General features: G+C 44.0%; 1 protein-coding gene across 2 annotated transcripts in view; it reads left to right on the forward strand.

Moving 5' to 3' along the window:
• Positions 1-17,577, forward strand: part of LOC137339976 (VPS10 domain-containing receptor SorCS1-like) — a 462,228-nt gene that overhangs the window by 348,374 nt on the left and 96,277 nt on the right. For both annotated transcript variants that reach the window (XM_068002094.1, XM_068002095.1), the window contains exon 15: positions 5,047-5,180. In XM_068002094.1, coding sequence (XP_067858195.1) covers positions 5,047-5,180 — 134 coding nt within the window. The remainder of the gene's footprint in view (positions 1-5,046; positions 5,181-17,577) is intronic.

Below are 17,577 nucleotides of genomic sequence, written 5' to 3' on the forward strand. Positions count from 1 at the left end.
TCCTCCTTGTCGGTCTGGCGGTCACTCAGTCCCTCTCTGCTTGCATTCTCTTAGGCTGTGGGGTGACCACCTCCTGAAACGTTCTACCCACGGAGCTCTCAGCCTCGTAGTGACGCCAGCTGTTGCTCAAGGTCTGAAACCCAGAGCTCGAGCTCCTCCAGCTGACGACACTTCCTGCACCTGTGGTTGTCCAGGACACGGGAAGCGTCCTGGAGTTCCCACATGGCACAGGCCGTGCATTCGATGGGTGTGAACTGCCCCGAAAAGCCTCGATTTATTAGATTGTTTATCAAACTTAACAAAAATGAACTAAGCCTTAAAAAAAACACTCAACAGAAAAAGAAACGCTCACCAGCTACCAGCCAATCAGCTCCTTTCCCTGTTTATTTATAGTTTTATTAGTCCAGTTAATAAACTAATTTAAATTATAAAATTTACTAAACTAACAGCAGTTTTACGCTCCTAGCTTTTAATTTAATTTTACCCAATTCCCTAACTCAGAGGGAGAAAAGAAGCACTGAAATGGCTCAGTTGGGGGTTTAGCAAGTCAATGGAGAGGTTCTTGTTCCCACAGCAGGTCAGGAGGGGTTCGTCACTGCTGTCGGCTGTGTGGAGGTTTGGTTGTGCACACTTGAGAGTGCCATTAACTGCTCGAGACCTGAGTGTCGGCAGTCGACAGCACAGTGCCTGAATTCTGTGAGAATAGCTCCAGTGCAAATGTTTCCCTACCCACATAACCTTTCCTCCCCAAGGCATCCACCAAGGTAACAGAGGACGAAGGTTTAGAAACAGGCAATTTACAATTCTCAGCCGTGGTGCCATCAACAGTAGGTCTCCAATTTGCTTGTTAAGCTGTTTCTACACTGGTGCTCGTATAGTTCAGGTTCCAGGAGACAAACACTCATCTGCTTGATCCTAGCATTTACACAATGAAACCGGGTACTCTTAGCTCAGTGGCTGGATCATAGACCCAGCTTTTCATGGATCTTTGGTTTTGCCATGAAGACAGATTTAGCAGACCCAGCGCACAATCTCATCTCCTGAAATCTGAACCAGACAAGTGACCTTATCCTCAGTTAGCTGCAAGGCGTCCCTTTTGACTCTACAATGTCCTAATGAGCTATTTACACCTTATTCCCTGGCATTTCTTCATCTATAATTGGGCTGATAGAAGGATTAGCAGTCGCCTTAGGAAAGTCATTCGTTCCGCTGTCCAAATATATTAAATATTTTTAATATTTAACCAATCAAATTCAAGAAAGTGCCTACTTTCACGCACTTCCCTCTCAGTTCAAACACTTAACAATCTCAGAGAAAGCAGTTTCTGATCCATTCAGCCAGGGTTGGTTCTGAGCCCAGGTTACAGGGTGAAAGGACAATTCCAGCCAGTGTCCTAAATACAAAAGCCTTGCAATGGACTAGCAGCAGCACGTTGCCTTCCACACTCCTTGTAACAGAAGTTCTCCTTCCCCACAGTGCCACCCAACTCTCCGCATAAAGAGGGTGACCAGTCACAAAGATCAAAATTACAAGGTGATGGATTTCCTCTGGAGTAGGGTAACGGAAGCAAAAACTCTCATTCAAGGGGCAGTTGGGTGGTGTGTACGTTTCTATGGATGAATCGGATGGGCTGAATGGCCTCCCCCAACTTTCCTCATCCTTGTAAATGATCGGTTCCCGACAGTTTCACAATCAGAAAGATCAGGTGGGGTATTGACTGACTCCCTGATTGCAGCAGTAAGGAAAAAGCAATGCTCCTCTTCAGTGAAATTGTTGATTTTATTTAATGTGTTGTTCATACCGTACACACAGCAACAACAGGCCTAGCTGACCTTTGGTTTTAAAACAGGGACAACGACCTTCCAATGTGAAGATAAAACACTCGTGTTGAAATCATGCCGTAAGATATGAGTAATAAACTTATTTGTGTGAAATTTCTGTCGTCTATTTTAATTAAAATGTAATGAATGTCACAGAAAAATGGTTTTAACCCCCAAAAGGTAGGGGGCTGAGCCGCACTTCATTCCATTTTCTTTATAAAAAAATATTTTTTACGGTTTTTATTTTTCTCTGACGAGCTCGACACCAGAAGGGTTAAGCCATGTTTTTTCACTTCAGATTTTGATAGACCTGCTGTGCATTTCCAGCATTTTCTGTTGTGCTTATATTTTTCTCTCTTTACCTTATTCTTCTGTTCCTCTATCCGTGGCTGAGTGGCCGGCAGGTGGCCTGATTCCTCACACCTCCTAGCAGCTGTCCTTTGATCTGCTTCCAGAAGGAGTGAGAGGAGCCTCGAGTGATTTGTCCTCTGGTTTTCCCTTCCTCCCTGATCTCTTTTATGTGCCTCCCCATAACAGCATGGCTGAGATCAATGGCTCATCACGTCAAGAATTGCAAGGAGGAGGGGGGATGGGCCAAGTTGAACCCATGTCTTTTCCAGCTCCAGTACATTGAGTTATTGTGCAGCCTACCCGTCATTCAGATACCTGATAGTATTTTACCACAGCCAGATTGCTTGAAATACACCTGTTGCTGCCTTCAACTTGAGAAGAGACTCTGGTAGACTCATGTGGTGAGGTGTTAGACTTTTAATCAGGTGGTCACGGATTCAAAGGAACAGAGGGAGGCCATTCAGCCCCTCGAGTCTGTTCTGCCGTTCAGTTAGATCATGGCTGATCTGTATCTCAACTCTGTTTACCCGCATTGGTTCCATATTCTTTAATACTCTTACCAAACAAAAATCAATCAATCTCATTTTTGAAATTTTCAATTGACCCCTATCCTCACTAGCTTTTTGAGGGAGAAAGAGTTCCAGATTTCCACTACCCTTTGTGTGAAGAAGTGCTTCCTGACATCACCCCTGAATGGCCTAGCTATAATTTTAAGGTTATATCCTCTTGTTCTGGATTTCCCCCACCAGAGGAAATAGTTTCTCTCTATCTACACTATCAAATCCTTCAATCAGACCCCCGTACTGTCAAAAAGTTCCCACATAAGGAAACCCTTTTGGATGGCCTCCAATCTACACTGATGCTCGATTCGAGCCAGCTTTGATGGGAATTCAACAGGAATCCTGTGCAAAAAAAGGCTGATCCGTGTCAGCAGAAATCTCCCAACTAACAAAGAGTAAAAGTCCCTTCATCTAATGATGATGAAGGGAATCTGCTGAGAGGTGTGCCCTCACCCTCTTATATACCCTAAATTCCAAGTAATAACCCCATTCCATTGAATTGGCCAATCTGGATGACACATGTGCCCGAAGAGTTCATCTCTTTTGGTGTCAATCACTTCTACACATCACGTAAAGGTTCTGGAAGATGTCAAAGTTAATGAGGCACGGATACCTAGACACTAAGTCCCAATTTCACTCCCTTAACTTCTCAACCTTCCTTTTAACAAAGGGTCCTACACAGGACCAGATTAGGTATGACATATTTATACCCCACTAACGAGCTATTTCTGAGCTTAGTTCTCAATGTTAGCCTCTTATCACCGGTACTGAATGTGCTGTTCCAATAAACAATCCACATGGTTGGAGTTAGTTCCGATTTCCCATCCATTTGCTAGCATTCAGTTTAACTACTAATTCCACATTGTGTGGTCACTTTTAAGCTGAACTCCATTTTGAGAACACTCTTCAGGCAATTTGCAAAGTATTTCACAACAGTTCCCTCCTATGGCCAGCCATTAATTAGCTGCTGTCTCTGAGCAACTTTGCTTCTACATAAAAACATAAGGGAGACCAGGATGAGAAAGGGACTACTTTAAAGGAAACTAAGTTCCTTCTTGTCCTTTCTTTGAACAAGGTAACAGTGTTATTACTATCAATATCCCTTCTCTGTAGGTATTGATCCAGTTCTCTTTTAAAGATCCTGAATCATCTCCCTTCTCTGGGACTCTGTAGGGAATATTTTTTTTTCAGTTCTCTCGCCTTGTTTGAGGGTTCTGAATTTTGCACTTGTGCCCTCTACTCCTGTGCTACCGTGAAAATTAATGAACTTGCTTACTTAAACCTTCTCTCTACTTCTCATTATTTAAAAAAAACCTGTATCTTGTCTACCTCAGTTTTCATTTTCATCCAGCAACAAAATGTGACCAGAGCGAGTTTGCTTGAAGAGTACCTGTTGCTGTCTTTTAACTTAAAAGAAAGACTCTGATTGCTGCAATTGTGGGTGTTAAGGATGGTACAGTGGGTGAATGAGCCCTAAAGGCGGACCAGTGTGCAAGCGGCTTGGTATCTATGTCAGCTTAGTCCTCAATGTTAGCCTCTTATCACCGGTAAAGAATGTTCGGTTCCAATAAACGTCTACCTTGGAGAGGGTGCAGAGGAGATTTACTAGAATGCTACCAGGGATGAGGGACTTCAGTTATGTGGAGAGACTGGAGAAGTTGGGCTTGTGCTCCTTACAGCAGAGAAGGTAAAGGGGAGATTTAATCGAGGGGTTTGAAATCAGGAAGGGTTTTGATAGAGTAAATAGGGAGAAACTGTTTCCAGTGGCAGAAGGGTCGGTAACCAGAGGACACAAATTTAAGGTAATTGGCAAAAGAGCCAGAGGTGAGATGAGAAGAAATTTTTTCACATATTGAGTTGTTATGATCTGAATGCACTGCCTGAAAGGGTGGTGAAAAAGTAACTTTCAAAAGAGAATTGGATAAATGCCTGAAGGGGAGAAAATTGCAGGGCTATGGGGAAGGAGCAGGGGAGTGGGACTAATTGGATAGCTCTTTCAATGAGCCGGCACAGGCACGATGGGCCGAATGGCCTCCTTCTGTGCTGTAAGATTCTATGATTCTACATGGTTTTAATTAGTACTGATTTCCCAACCATTTCCTAGCATTCAGTTTAACTACTAATTCAATATTGTGTGGTGACCTTTATGCTGAAATCCATTTTGAGAACGCACTTCAGGCAATTTGCAGGGTGCCAACGTTGGAACTAGATTTTAAAACTACAGCTCGATGTCAAAATCAAAAGGAATCACCATGTTCATAAAACAATTGATTATTTTGACTCCTTAGTTTCTTATAAATGTGATTTCTTTGAAGGGAGAACCTTGCATTATGGGGGAAACTCGAATATACAAGAGACGCAGCCCAGCGACGCAGTGCATTTTGGGAAAGAAGTACAGTGGAGCAGTGACATCGGTGCCCTGTACCTGCACAGACTTGGACTTTGAGTGGTATGTGCCCTTGTTAACATTTCACTGAGAACGTAGCAATGCTTCTTCTGTCGCTGTACATGGAATCAAAGCCTCCTTGAATTACTCTCCAGATTGCTCCACCTTGCAATGATATATCCTTGGGGTTCGTTTGGTTTCCAGCACTGTGCAGTTCCACGCTTGCTCTGAAGCAATGTTGGTTTAGCCCTAAAAATAGTCTTAGGGGGTAAAACTGCGCTGGTGGCAGGAGTTCTCGTCCACTGCCGAAACAGACCAGAAAATCATAAGCGTGTTGCCTGCAGTTTTCTGACCGTTGATTTACCTTTAGTCTCATCTCTAGACGTTAAATGTTATCTTATTGGATTTACAGGACTGAATTGCCCACGACCTTGTGTGTTGGCAAAGCCTTATGTACTTATCAATGCAGCTTATTGGAAGATCTCTGGTGCTCTGCCCGCCAATTTTCCGTCTGTTGACCGAAACTGGCCACATTTTCTGATAAGGTGCCTCTGCAGGCAAGGTCCGTGATGCAGGGTTTCAGAAAAATTCACACACCGTCTTCGGAATAAGTTTACACTTAGCTTTAGTCTAGTCTTTGGTTCCCAAATGTTTGATCTTATTTAGTTTTAATCAGACTTCGTCAGAAATCTCGCATCTGAATTCTTGTCCTGGATTCTCAAAATCTGGAAGAAATGTTGAGAAGTAATAACTTGGGGTTTTGAGGTAGGGTTGCCAACCCTCCAGGATTGCCCTGGAGACTCTAGGAATTAAAGATCAATCTAGACACTCCCGTGAGCAACCTGGGAGAAAATTCACACGGGCATTAAAAAAAATTGTGTATCTATTCATTTTCTTTGAACACTTTCATTTATTAATTTTAAAAAATATTGGAGGTGGAAAAGAAATTGACTGGGCAGGGCAGTTGGAGGTGGAAGATCATGTGATGAAACCTCCAGGATTACGTCCAACCAGAGTTGGCAACCCTAGATTCGAATGACAGGTCGAACTTTCTTAACTGGTTTTAATTTCCAAAAGGTGGGGTGACTGACCAATGTTATTTTTGGTCTTAAAAATAATTTCAGTTTTAGTTTTAGTCTGACCTATTTAACTCTAATTTGAATTTCAGTCATCATAAGAAATCCATAATGTATCAAATTTTCTATGTATGGCATGCACTTTTTTTTGGCATCACCATTCTGTGACACATTGTCACGCCTGCAGCTGCACACTTCTACCACTAGATGGAGTTTTATAAGCTCCAGAAGCAACGTATCTCCATGCTTATAACTACAGCATCATTAATGCACTCTGAGGGAAAATTGCTCGTCCTTGCTTTCCATGGGCAATGCCACTAGTCCAATCGTAATTTTAATTTGGGTGACGAGTATAAAATCATTTCAATCAGCTAGTTTCCTCCTCATTTAATAAGCCAAGCCAGTACTTTTCCTATCTCTGTAACCCCTCCTCCAGCCCTACAACCCTCCGCCAACTCTGCATTCCTCCAACTCCGGACTCTTGTGCATCCCCCTCTTCCTTCGCCCCACCATTGTTGGCTGTGCCTTCAGCCGTCTAGGCCCTAAGCTCTGGAATTCCCTCCCTAAACCTCTCCTCCGTTAAGACCATCCTTAAAACCTAGCTCTTTGACCAAGCTTTTAGTCACCTGTCCTAATATCTCCTCCTTTGGCTCAGTGTCAAATTTTTTGTCTGATTACGCTCCTGTGAAGCGCCTTGGGATGTTTTCCTACATTAAAGGCGCTATATAAATTCAAATTGTTCTATTATGAAGCACAATGGGAGAGCCTCTACCCTTGTGAATAAAGTTGATTTTCCATCAAATGGATCAAAATTTTGTTCAATGAAATGGGTCAAGTTCTGTTGTACAGTTAGGGTGTGGCACTCATTTTCCAGATTGTGTTGTCATAGAATCATTGAAAGTTACGGCACAGAAGGAGGCCATTCGGCCCATTGTTTCCGTGCCAGCCGAAAAAGAGCTATCCAGTTCAATCCCACTTTCCAGCACTTGGTCCGTAGCCCTGTAAGTTACGGCACTTCAACTGCTCATCCAAGTACTTTTAAATGAGTTGAGGGTTTCTGCCTCTGCCATCCTTTCAGGCAGTGAGTTCCAGACACCCACCACCCTCCGGGTGAAAAGATTTCTCCTCAGCTCCTGTCTAATCCTTCCACCAATTACTTTGAATCTATGCCCCCTGGTCACTGACCCCTCTGCTGAGGGAAATAGGTCCTCCCTATCCACTCTATCAGGTCCCGTGATAATTTTATACACCTCAATTAAATCTCCCCTCAGCCTCCTTTGTTCCAAAGAAAACAACCGCAGCCCATCCAATCTTTTCTCGTAGCTTGTGTATCATTTTATAATACAAAGTGTTTTATTCTTTCCTTTCCATGCATTATAGAGGCCTGTAATAGAAAACTATTTGGGTAGAAGTCAGGCAGGAGACACTGTCATAGCATTGCAGCATTATTGCCTCAAACATTGTAGAGCTATAGCAATATCCCAGCAGAGTGACAGTTTCTGCCTGAAGAGCAAAATAAGTCATTGTGCTAAAAATGTTATCAGAATTTTATGAATAATTTTTACTATAACTCCTCTTTAAATAGCACATATACTAGTAACAAGACTTAGTACTCAGAACCTTCTTGATTGAAATAAAAGTGATATATTTTATGTAATTATGCTCTTTTTTTTATTTGAAAATTCACTGAAGTGTTTCTCATCCAACCTTCTGTGATGTGTCATCTCCAAGCTGGAATAGAGCAAAGTGATTCAATTAAAGGACTGGCAAGAGCTCAAAAGTCCTGTATTACAGAATGGAGAAACAGGACTATGATACAGTATTTTGTTTTTGTCAGTGACTGGCTGACTTGATGGCTCAGTGAGTTTATCCAGTGAGTAATAGAGCGAGAAGCAGGGAGGTCTTAGGTTCAATCCTTGGTCTGCACTGAGTCAGATGGTCTCAACCAAGGTGCTGTTTGAGCAGAACATAAGAAATAGGAATAGGCCGGACAGCCCCTCGAGTCTGCTCTGCCATTCAATAAGATCATGGCTGATCTTCAACCTCAACTCCACTTTCTCACTTGATTCCCTTGGAGTTCAAAAATCTATCAATCTCAGTCTTGAATATACTCACAAGCTTTCGGAGGCTTCACCTGAGGAAGGAGGAAGCCTCCGAAAGCTTGTGAATTTAAAATAAAATTGCTGGACTATAACTTGGTGTTGTAAAATTGTTTACAATTGTCAACCCCAGTCCATCACCGGCATCTCCACATCTTGAATATACTCAACAATTGAGCATCCACAGCCCTCGGGTTGAGAATTCCAAAGATTCACCACCCTCTGAGTGAAGAAATTCCTCCTCATCTCAGTCCTAAATGGCCGACCCCTTATCCTGCGACTATGCCCCTTAGTTCTCGATTCTCCAGCCAGGGGAAACAACCTCTGAACATCTACCCTGTCAAGCCCTCTAAGAATTTTATACATTTCGATGAGATCACCTCTCATTCTTCTAAACTCCAGAGAACATAGGCCCATTTTACTCAATCACTCCTCACAGGACAATCCTCTCATCCCAGGAATTAATCTAGTGAACCTTCAAGAATTTGCATTTATGTAGCACCTTTCACATCCTCAGAATGTCCCAAAGCGCTTCACAGCTAATGAAGTGTTTTCTCTTCCTCTCACTCTCTCACCCACAATGAGGTATAAATTTGTTTTGGACTGTAGTGAATCAGCAGACAGTTTTATACTTCGCCCAGTGGGAAGGAAAATCGGGCGGAGTGTAAAATGGACTTCCGATTGGCTACGGCCTGTTTCTGCTACAATTTCAATCCCAAAGAACATGTGGGTTGGGGGCAGGTGGGAGGTAAAAATAACAGACTCTTGAAGTGGGACCGCAACCCGGCTCTAACGTGCCCACTTCCGGGTTTAACCCAGGCGGGTTTAGATGCCCCCGCATCCAAAACTCGGAAGTCTCGTCCCCACTTAATGCCAGCGGGCAGATTGTTAAAGGAACAATGTGCCTCATTGCGATAGTTGAGGTACTTGATTTTTTGTGGATTATAAAAGTAAAAGGTATTTAACCTTACCTGCACGGATTTCCCATCGCTTCTGATTCTCATCAGGTGAGAGGAGGTGAGACTGGCTGGATCCATGAGGTGAGGGCCTTTATCGCACTGCTTGTGGGTCAAGAGGAGCATGAGTGCTTCATCCAGGCCCAACAAGCTCACGGAGCCCCGCGATTGGCCGCCCCCCTCACCCTGAATGCCGAGACCGCCTCCTCCAATGCCTCCAGCACCCCCCCCCCCCCCCGATGTCACCGACCCCCCCCCGCTCCGATGTCACCGACCCCCCCCACTCCGATGTCACCGACCCCCCCTCCTCCGATGTCTCCAACCCCCTCCTCCGATGTCTCCGACTCCCCTCCTCCAATGTCTCCGACCCCCTCCTCCGATGTCTCCGACTCTCCTCCTCCAATGTCACCGACTCCCTCCTCCTCCGATGTCTCCGACCCCCTCCTCCGATGTCACCGACTCCCCTCCTCCAATGTCTCCGACCCCCTCCTCCAATGTCTCCGACCCCCTCCTCCTCCAATGTCTCCGAACCCGCTCCTCTTCCGATGTCTCTGACCCTCCTCCTCCGATGTCTCCGACCCCCCCCCGACCTTCGATGTCACTGACCCCCCCCCGACTTCAATGTCACCGACCCCCCCCACTTCGATGTCACCGACCGCCCCCCCATGTGTCTCCGACCTCCCCATCTCCAACGTGACCGACTCCCCCCGATTTCTCCAACCCTCCCAATGTCTCCAACCCCGCCGATGTCTCCAACCCCTCTCCCTCACCCTGCTTCACTGATATCACCAACAACCCCCCCCCCCCCACTGATGTCACCGACCAGCCTCACGATGCCCCCAGTCTTCTTCTAATGTCTCCAGCCTTCTCCGACCTCTGACTGTTCTCCCGCCCCGATCATTTCACCACCCCCCCCCCACTGCTCCCCACCATGTTGTCCACTGCCCACGATCTCTTCCTCTCTCCCTCCCTCCTTTCCGATTCTCAGCTTCTTTCCCTCCTGACAGGCAGCCTGTCGATCTGGCTGGCCGGTGCATGGGGAACCCGGAAGCATAAATAATTACCCTCAGTTCAGTTGCGGTCGCAGATTGCAACGCACTCACTTGCCTTCCGGGTTCCCCATGCGAACATCTACCACCCGGCTCCAAGTGAAAATCATGCCCATTCTCTCTCTCACACATTGGAGGTGAAAATCAGGTGTGGCGTAAAACGAGCTGCCAATTCATTATAAGCTTGTTTTGCGCTACTGGCACAGACCAATTTCTCACACGTTGCCATTGATTTTAACTCCTGGGCAGGAACGTGGCATAGCGAGCGGCCGGTCCATCCAGGAGCGGCAGTGGGGACCCCCAGACGATTTCAACGGCCAGTCCTCGTTAACATGCCACTGGCCGACTTGCCCGTTAAAATCGGGTGACAAGAGGCTGTCGCTGGGCACCAGAAGGAAAGGCCCCCGGCACTAAAGTGAATGGTCAGAAGGGGATGTCAGTGGGTGAGGGAGGGATGCCCAGGGCAAGGAAGGCCCAAGCTTTCCTTGTGGCACCCGGAGGAGCATTCCTGCGGAAAACCTGGGAAGACGTGTAAATGGGATTCCTGTCGATCTTCCGCTGAAGTTGGATTGGGAGGAAATTCCCAGTGAATCTAAATTAGTTTCAGTTCATTTATTTACCCTCTACATATAAGAAAGAGAGAAATCGCACTGAATAGAAAATTAACAACAGCTCAGTGGTGGGAGGGTTTTGGCAAAATCATCAGTTTTAATTTTGTGTCGTTGCAATGATCAGAATGGTCACAGCATAGAGTCTTCTGGCTTCTGTTTGAATTGTTTCCCCGGCCCCCTATAGGTGGACCCCAGTACATTAAACTGGTTACTGTGTTTCCTATTTTCTTTTCACTATGATTTTCAAAGGAGTTCTATGCCCTCATGAAAATCCTTGAACTTAAGGAGAGTCAGACTCTGCCCGAAGAATCTTAATTCCGAAAAAAGTTCGCTTGCAGTAAACCTTTTAGAATAAAACAATGCAATATTTATTGGCCTGGTCTTCACCTAACGTTTTCAAGGATGTTACTTTAGGATCAATCTACTTGGCTGTTCCAACTATTCCTGCATTGGGAATGGCACTGCAGGAAGACCTACCTTTATTTTGAGAAAGTTGAATCCAGCTGTTGAACGTGCTCTGGGTAAACATTCTGACTTTCGGCAGTTATAAAAGGCAGGTAGACTGGATTACTATCACAGAATCCCTGTACGATTCAATGTATCATCAACACAGGACGGACTCTTGGTCTTTGAAGAGTTAAAGTTCAAAAATTCCACACATCCTGCTCAGATTTGCTCACAATGGATCTGCATTTGGTCTCTGCCTCCCTCTTCCCCCCCCCCGCCCCCCCCTTCATGCTTACTCTGCACTTTTGCCCCAAACTAGAAATGGAGCATCCAGCAAAGTCTCACCAGAACATAAATATTCAATGAGGGAGCTGGCCTCACAACTCAAAAGTGCGGAAGTCATGGATTGGTTGTGAAGGGAGGCACAACTGTTGAATATTTATGGTGTTTGAAAAGTCGTCAATACTCAACGAGTCCCTGTTGGGACATGAAGTGTTCTTTCATGGCATGAGCAGCGCTCGACGACAATCTCTAGGAAAGTTGATTTTTTTTAAAAAATTGATTTTTAATAGTTTCGGTTGTTTGAATTGTGAAAAAAAAAACTCTTTGGAATTACTTGTGTGGATGATGGTGATGATATCCAACTTCATGACAGGATGTAGTCAGGATCAAGCAGGAATTTCATTACAGTACTCACGGTTTGAAGAACTCCCCAGACCAGGTGACAGATGCTTCAGGGCGAAAGAGCAAGAAAACAGAGAAGACTTTTGTCTGTTTTGTTTCTTTTTCTCTGTTTTAATTGGCAATTTAGGATTCCTCAACCAGACTGTGACTTACGACGATCCTGCTAGGACCTCATTCGTATGCTGAAGAAATGTCAGGGCTTTGCTGAGTATTTTTGGCGCAAGTCCTTGTCTTTTCTTCCGGAACAAGGGAGGTGTAACTATAAGAGAGCCACGAAAATATCAAATAAAGAATTTAGGGGGAATTTCTTTACGCAGCGTGGTGTGAATGTGGAACTCTGCAGCACAGGGAGTGGTTGAATCGGACGGCATTGATGTATTTAAGGGAAAGTTTGATGCATGAATGAGGGAAAAGGGAAGAGGAATATGGGGGAAGGTTGGGAAGAGATAATTAGAGTAGGAGGAGTTTCGTGTGGAGTAAATCACTGGCATAAGGCCAGTTGGGTGAACGGCCTCTTTCTGTGCAGTAGATTCTATGTTTGTTAAAATTCATTCTCGGGATGTGGGCATTGCTGTCATGGCCAGTGTTTATTGCCCATCCCTAGTCACCCTGTGAAGGTGGTGGTGGGCTGTCTTCTCGAACTAGTGCACTCCATGCGGTGAAGGTATTCCCACAATGCTGTTAGGTCGGGAGTTGCAGGATTTTGACCCAGTGATGATGAAGGAACGGCAATTTATGTGCAAGTTGAGATGGCGCGAGACTTGGAGGGGAATGTCCAGGTGGTGTTCCCCTCCACCTACTGCCCTTGTCTTTTTAGGTGGTGGAGGTCACGGGTTTGGGAGGTGCTGTTGAAGAAGCCTTGACGAGTTGCTTTGCTGCATCTTGAAGATGGTACACATGTTGGAGGGAGTGACTGTTTAGACTGGATTAATAGCACAGAACTCCTGAACAGGCTGTTTTGAAATGAAATAACGTTTTTTTAAACTAAAGCAATAAGAATAGTAAATGGTAACTTTTATTATGAAGAGCTGGAACTTACTGTTGCTTATAGGAGATGAACACTTAACATGTGTGGATAACATTCTTCCAGCCACCATTTTAATAGAGTAGTTAACCTGTGTGGCACTTTCATTAAAATGGCAGATAAAGGAATGTTACAGGAATACATTAATGTTTGTCCATTATAATTATATTATGTAATTATCTATTTTTTCCATCGGTATGTGTTGAGTGGCAGGGAGGAGTTTGCAAGATATTTTCTTTCTTTTTCCCCTCCTCTTAAGGAGTTGTCTCGCACTGAGGTACATTTCCCATAATTTCTGTCTGTCTTTCTCTCTGTGATCCTGGAACCTTGTCATCGTGTGAGGCTGGACATTTAGTGATAGCAAGCTGTTCTATTGTGGGGCGCATTGCACTCTCGTACCTTAAGAATAGAAAAACAGAATATTTTTTAAATGGTGAGAAATTATTAAATGTTGGTGTTCAGAGGGATTTGGACGCCCTTGTACATGAAACACAGAAAGTTAACATGCAGGTACAGCAAACAATTAGGAAGGCAAATGGTATGTTGGCCTTTATTGCAAGGGAGTTGGAGTACAAGAGTAAGGATGTCTTGCTGCAATTGTATAGGGCTTTGGTGAGACCATACCTGGAGTACTGTGTACAGTTTTGGTCTCCTTACCTAAGGAAGGATATACTTGCCTTAGAGGCGGTGCAACGAAGGTTCATTAGATTGATTCCTGGGATGAGAGGGTTGTCCTTTGAGGAGAGATTGAGTAGAATGGCCCTATACTCTCTGGAGTTTAGAAGAATGAGAGGTGATCTCATCGAAACATATAAGATTCTGAGGGGGCTTGACAGGGTAGATGCTGAGAGGTTGTTTCCCCTGGCTGGAGAGTCTAGAACTAGGGGGCATAGTCTCAGGATAAGGGGTCGGCCATTCAAGACTGAGATGAGGATGAATTTCTTCACTCAAAGGGTTGTGAATATTTGGAATTCTCTACCCCAGAGGGCTGTGAGTGCTCAGCCGTTGAGTATATTCAAGACTGAGATCGATAGATTTTTGGACTCTAGGGGAATCAAGGGTATATGAGGATCAGGCGGGAAAATGAAGTTGAGGTCAAAGATCAGCCACGATCTGATTGAATGGCGGAGCAGGCTCGAGGGGCCGTATGGCCTACTCCTGCTCCTATTTCTTATGCTCTTATGTTCTTAAGTGGGCTTTTCTAGGAGCGGACAGCCAGCAGATCGTCTACAGTCACTTAGTAACTCTGATATGGACAAAATGCATCAAGGCTGCAGTGCCTGTAATCTCATTTGGCACAGAAAAGAGTGGAAATTGAATATTCTATACCTGTGCTGTCTATACAATGAATTGGCAGGGCTTTCATTTCCTTGTACAAGCTCCTTTGTAAAGAGCTAACTGCAGAATTGCTGACAAATGAGTTATTGTTAGAGTGCGCTAAGCTGACAATGGAAACTCGACATGAATGTCCAGTGCTCCCGCTCTTCTTTATCACCGCCACAGAATTATTAGCAGAGCTTATATCCGTATGAGTTTGCAGATGAAAAATTTGCAAGCCTGAGAGGAGATATGCGCAGATGACTTTTTATTAAGAGACATATAAATCAGTGCCTCTTACAAAATCAAGTGGTCTAAATCTGAGGTCATAACACTCATCAAGCCTTGTGCTGAGGCATAAGTGTCTCACTCTACAAGGAAAATGGATGGACCTATTTGGGCACAATAACGGCCTGCTAATTTGCGTGGGTGTCACATCCCATGGAATCTCTAGCTTATTGTGGGCAGCGTGACTTGCTGCACAAGTGCCATGATTCATCAAAGAGAAGGTGCCAGAGGCAGTCACAATACAGACTGATCAAGAAAACGCTTCATTATCACCTCTTTATCTATGGTACAGAGCTAATAACATTTCAAATTAATGTAATACCTAGGCCGAGTGCTAAGCTGAGTGGCCTGTCTGGAAGGATTCTGTTTCCAGTCCACTCCATACCACCGCCCACCAGACCACTGTGAACATGATATGAACCTAACAAGGTTAAGCTCACCAAAGCTTTTGAAATAAAATAATGCTGGTGGATTTGCTAGGCCTAGTCCATCCATTGCTCCAGTTTAAGCAGGTTATGAATTGGATGGGTTTTAGATATAATGGAGAGCCACCTGAAGTTGTCAGAAGCTTTGGGAGCATTAATTCCACCAATCCATAAGAACAGTGGCAAGATTTTGTCTTTGAAACTGCAGCTGCTAATCGTTCGTGGAAAATGGCACCCCAGCTGGCAACCATGTGTATGGCAGATCCCCAATCTTCTCAGGCAGCACGAAGGCATTGTCAGCAATGAAGCAAGTCCGCCATAGCAAGTAATGGAAAAACTCCCCAATAAATGGGATAAAAGGATTTATTTTCAGGTGAGGTAAGATGCTGAATATCTTTAGGCCTTGAGAATTAGTTACGGAATCTGGGAACTTAAGTTCTTCAATACTTCTATATTAAATCCATATCAGTGGGACATTGCAACGCACTTAATGAAATTCCCAGAAAGGCACCAAATAGAAACGGCAATTCATTGTAGATCTAATAAGACCCAATTAGTCTCGTATCTGTACCACTCTGAATAGCATAGGTGCAAATCCTAACTTTTGTGATGCAATAAAATGCATAAGAGAGTTTAGTGATGGGATTAAAATGAATGAATGGTGATGATTATGACTTATTGTACTCTTAATATTCAAGGTAATTACTTGCAAGCTTCTCTTCCCCTTGGAGCTGTGTTCATGGTTAAGAGTTTGTATGTGTAATGTCTGGGAAAGCAAGAGCACACAGGCAGCAGCCAAAAGTACAAGATAGGGTGACATTTTGAAAATCTGTCCTGGAAACAGTTAATACAATTTGCTGTGCTTAGCTTGTAGTTATTTTTGCATCTAGATGTTGCCACCTTTTGTAGATATATAATATAACATAAAAACAGAAATGAGTGTCGAGAGTGCCATTTTTGAGTGAGCTGTTGGTTATGAGATAAACAAAGTCAGGCCATGAGTCAGGACTGGTTCCATTCATTTTCCTGAGAGGGGTTTTAACAAGTGTTACTTTATAAAGAAATATGGCAAAAGCAAATTGAACCACCTGAACATCATTACATTCATCAGATTTTCTCAGCCTAGAAACAATGCCATTTCCAGTTAATTTCGAGATCCCGAAAAGCTGTTATTGAACAGAGTTTGCCGGGGCACTGTCCCTCACATCGTACAATAGTCCTCTTCCATTATGAAGCTGCAGTAGCAAATTACATCAGGCATGTGGGTATCCTCAATCTGGGAGCAAGCGAAAAGGAAGTTTGGTAAGAAGAGGAGGGACTAGTGACATTTTGCTCTGCACTCATCCCCAAGCCCAGGCACCTCCCCCAGCTGTAGAATGACTATCCACTAAAACTTACCAGCAGTAAACACCCATGAATCTAATTTGACAGAATGCGAAATGAACTCCCAAACATGGCAAAATATCCAGGGATGACGACGGATAAAATAATATTTGTAGATGTCTGTTCATATTTCCTGTGCAAACCTTTCACAGCCATGTTCAGAACTGGTACCATAATGTAATATGGCATACAGCAGCTGTAATCAGACCCCCAGCAAGTTAATTTTATACCCACAGGATTTTTCTTATAGAAAGAATGAGAGAAGAGTTGGAGAGAGAGAGATCTGCAGAATCAACAACAGAAGTGTGTGAAAACCATTGAAAAAGAAGCTGCGGGAGACAGAAAGAGTGCAATACCAGCCGAAGACAAATAAAAGATAGGCAGAAAGACAGAGGGTGACAGAAAGGATTAGAGGGTGGGAAAGAAGCTGAGACATTTACAGGAAACATTTGCAGGAAGTGTATATATATAAATATATATATATATATGTATATGTATGTATATATGTATATATATATATATATATATATATGTGTGTACAAATCACACACTGATCGTCAGAGAAGAACATAAGAACATAAGAACATAAGAAATAGGAGCAGGAGTAGGCCAATCGGCCCCTCGAGCCTGCTCCGCCATTCAATAAGATCATGGCTGATCTGATCCTAACCTCAAATCTAAACTCATGTCCAATTTCCTGCCCGCTCCCCGTAACCCCTAATTCCCTATACTTCTAGGAAACTGTCTATTTCTGTTTTAAATTTATTTAATGATGTAGCTTCCACAGCTTCCTGGGGCAGCAAATTCCACAGACCTACCACCCTCTGAGTGAAGAAGTTTCTCCTCATCTCAGTTTTGAAAGAGCAGCCCCTTATTCTAAGATTATGCTCCCTCGTTCTAGTTTCACCCATCCTTGGGAACATCCTTACCGCATCCACCCGATCAAGCCCCTTCACAATCTTATATGTTTCAATAAGATCGCCTCTCATTCTTCTGAACTCCAATGAGTAGAGTCCCAATCTACTCAACCTCTCCTCATATGTCCGCCCCCTCATCCCCGGGATTAACTGAGTGAACCTACTTTGTACTGCCTCGAGAGCA

This window comes from Heptranchias perlo, chromosome 21, assembly GCF_035084215.1.
Source record: "Heptranchias perlo isolate sHepPer1 chromosome 21, sHepPer1.hap1, whole genome shotgun sequence".
Lineage (NCBI taxonomy): Eukaryota > Metazoa > Chordata > Chondrichthyes > Hexanchiformes > Hexanchidae > Heptranchias > Heptranchias perlo.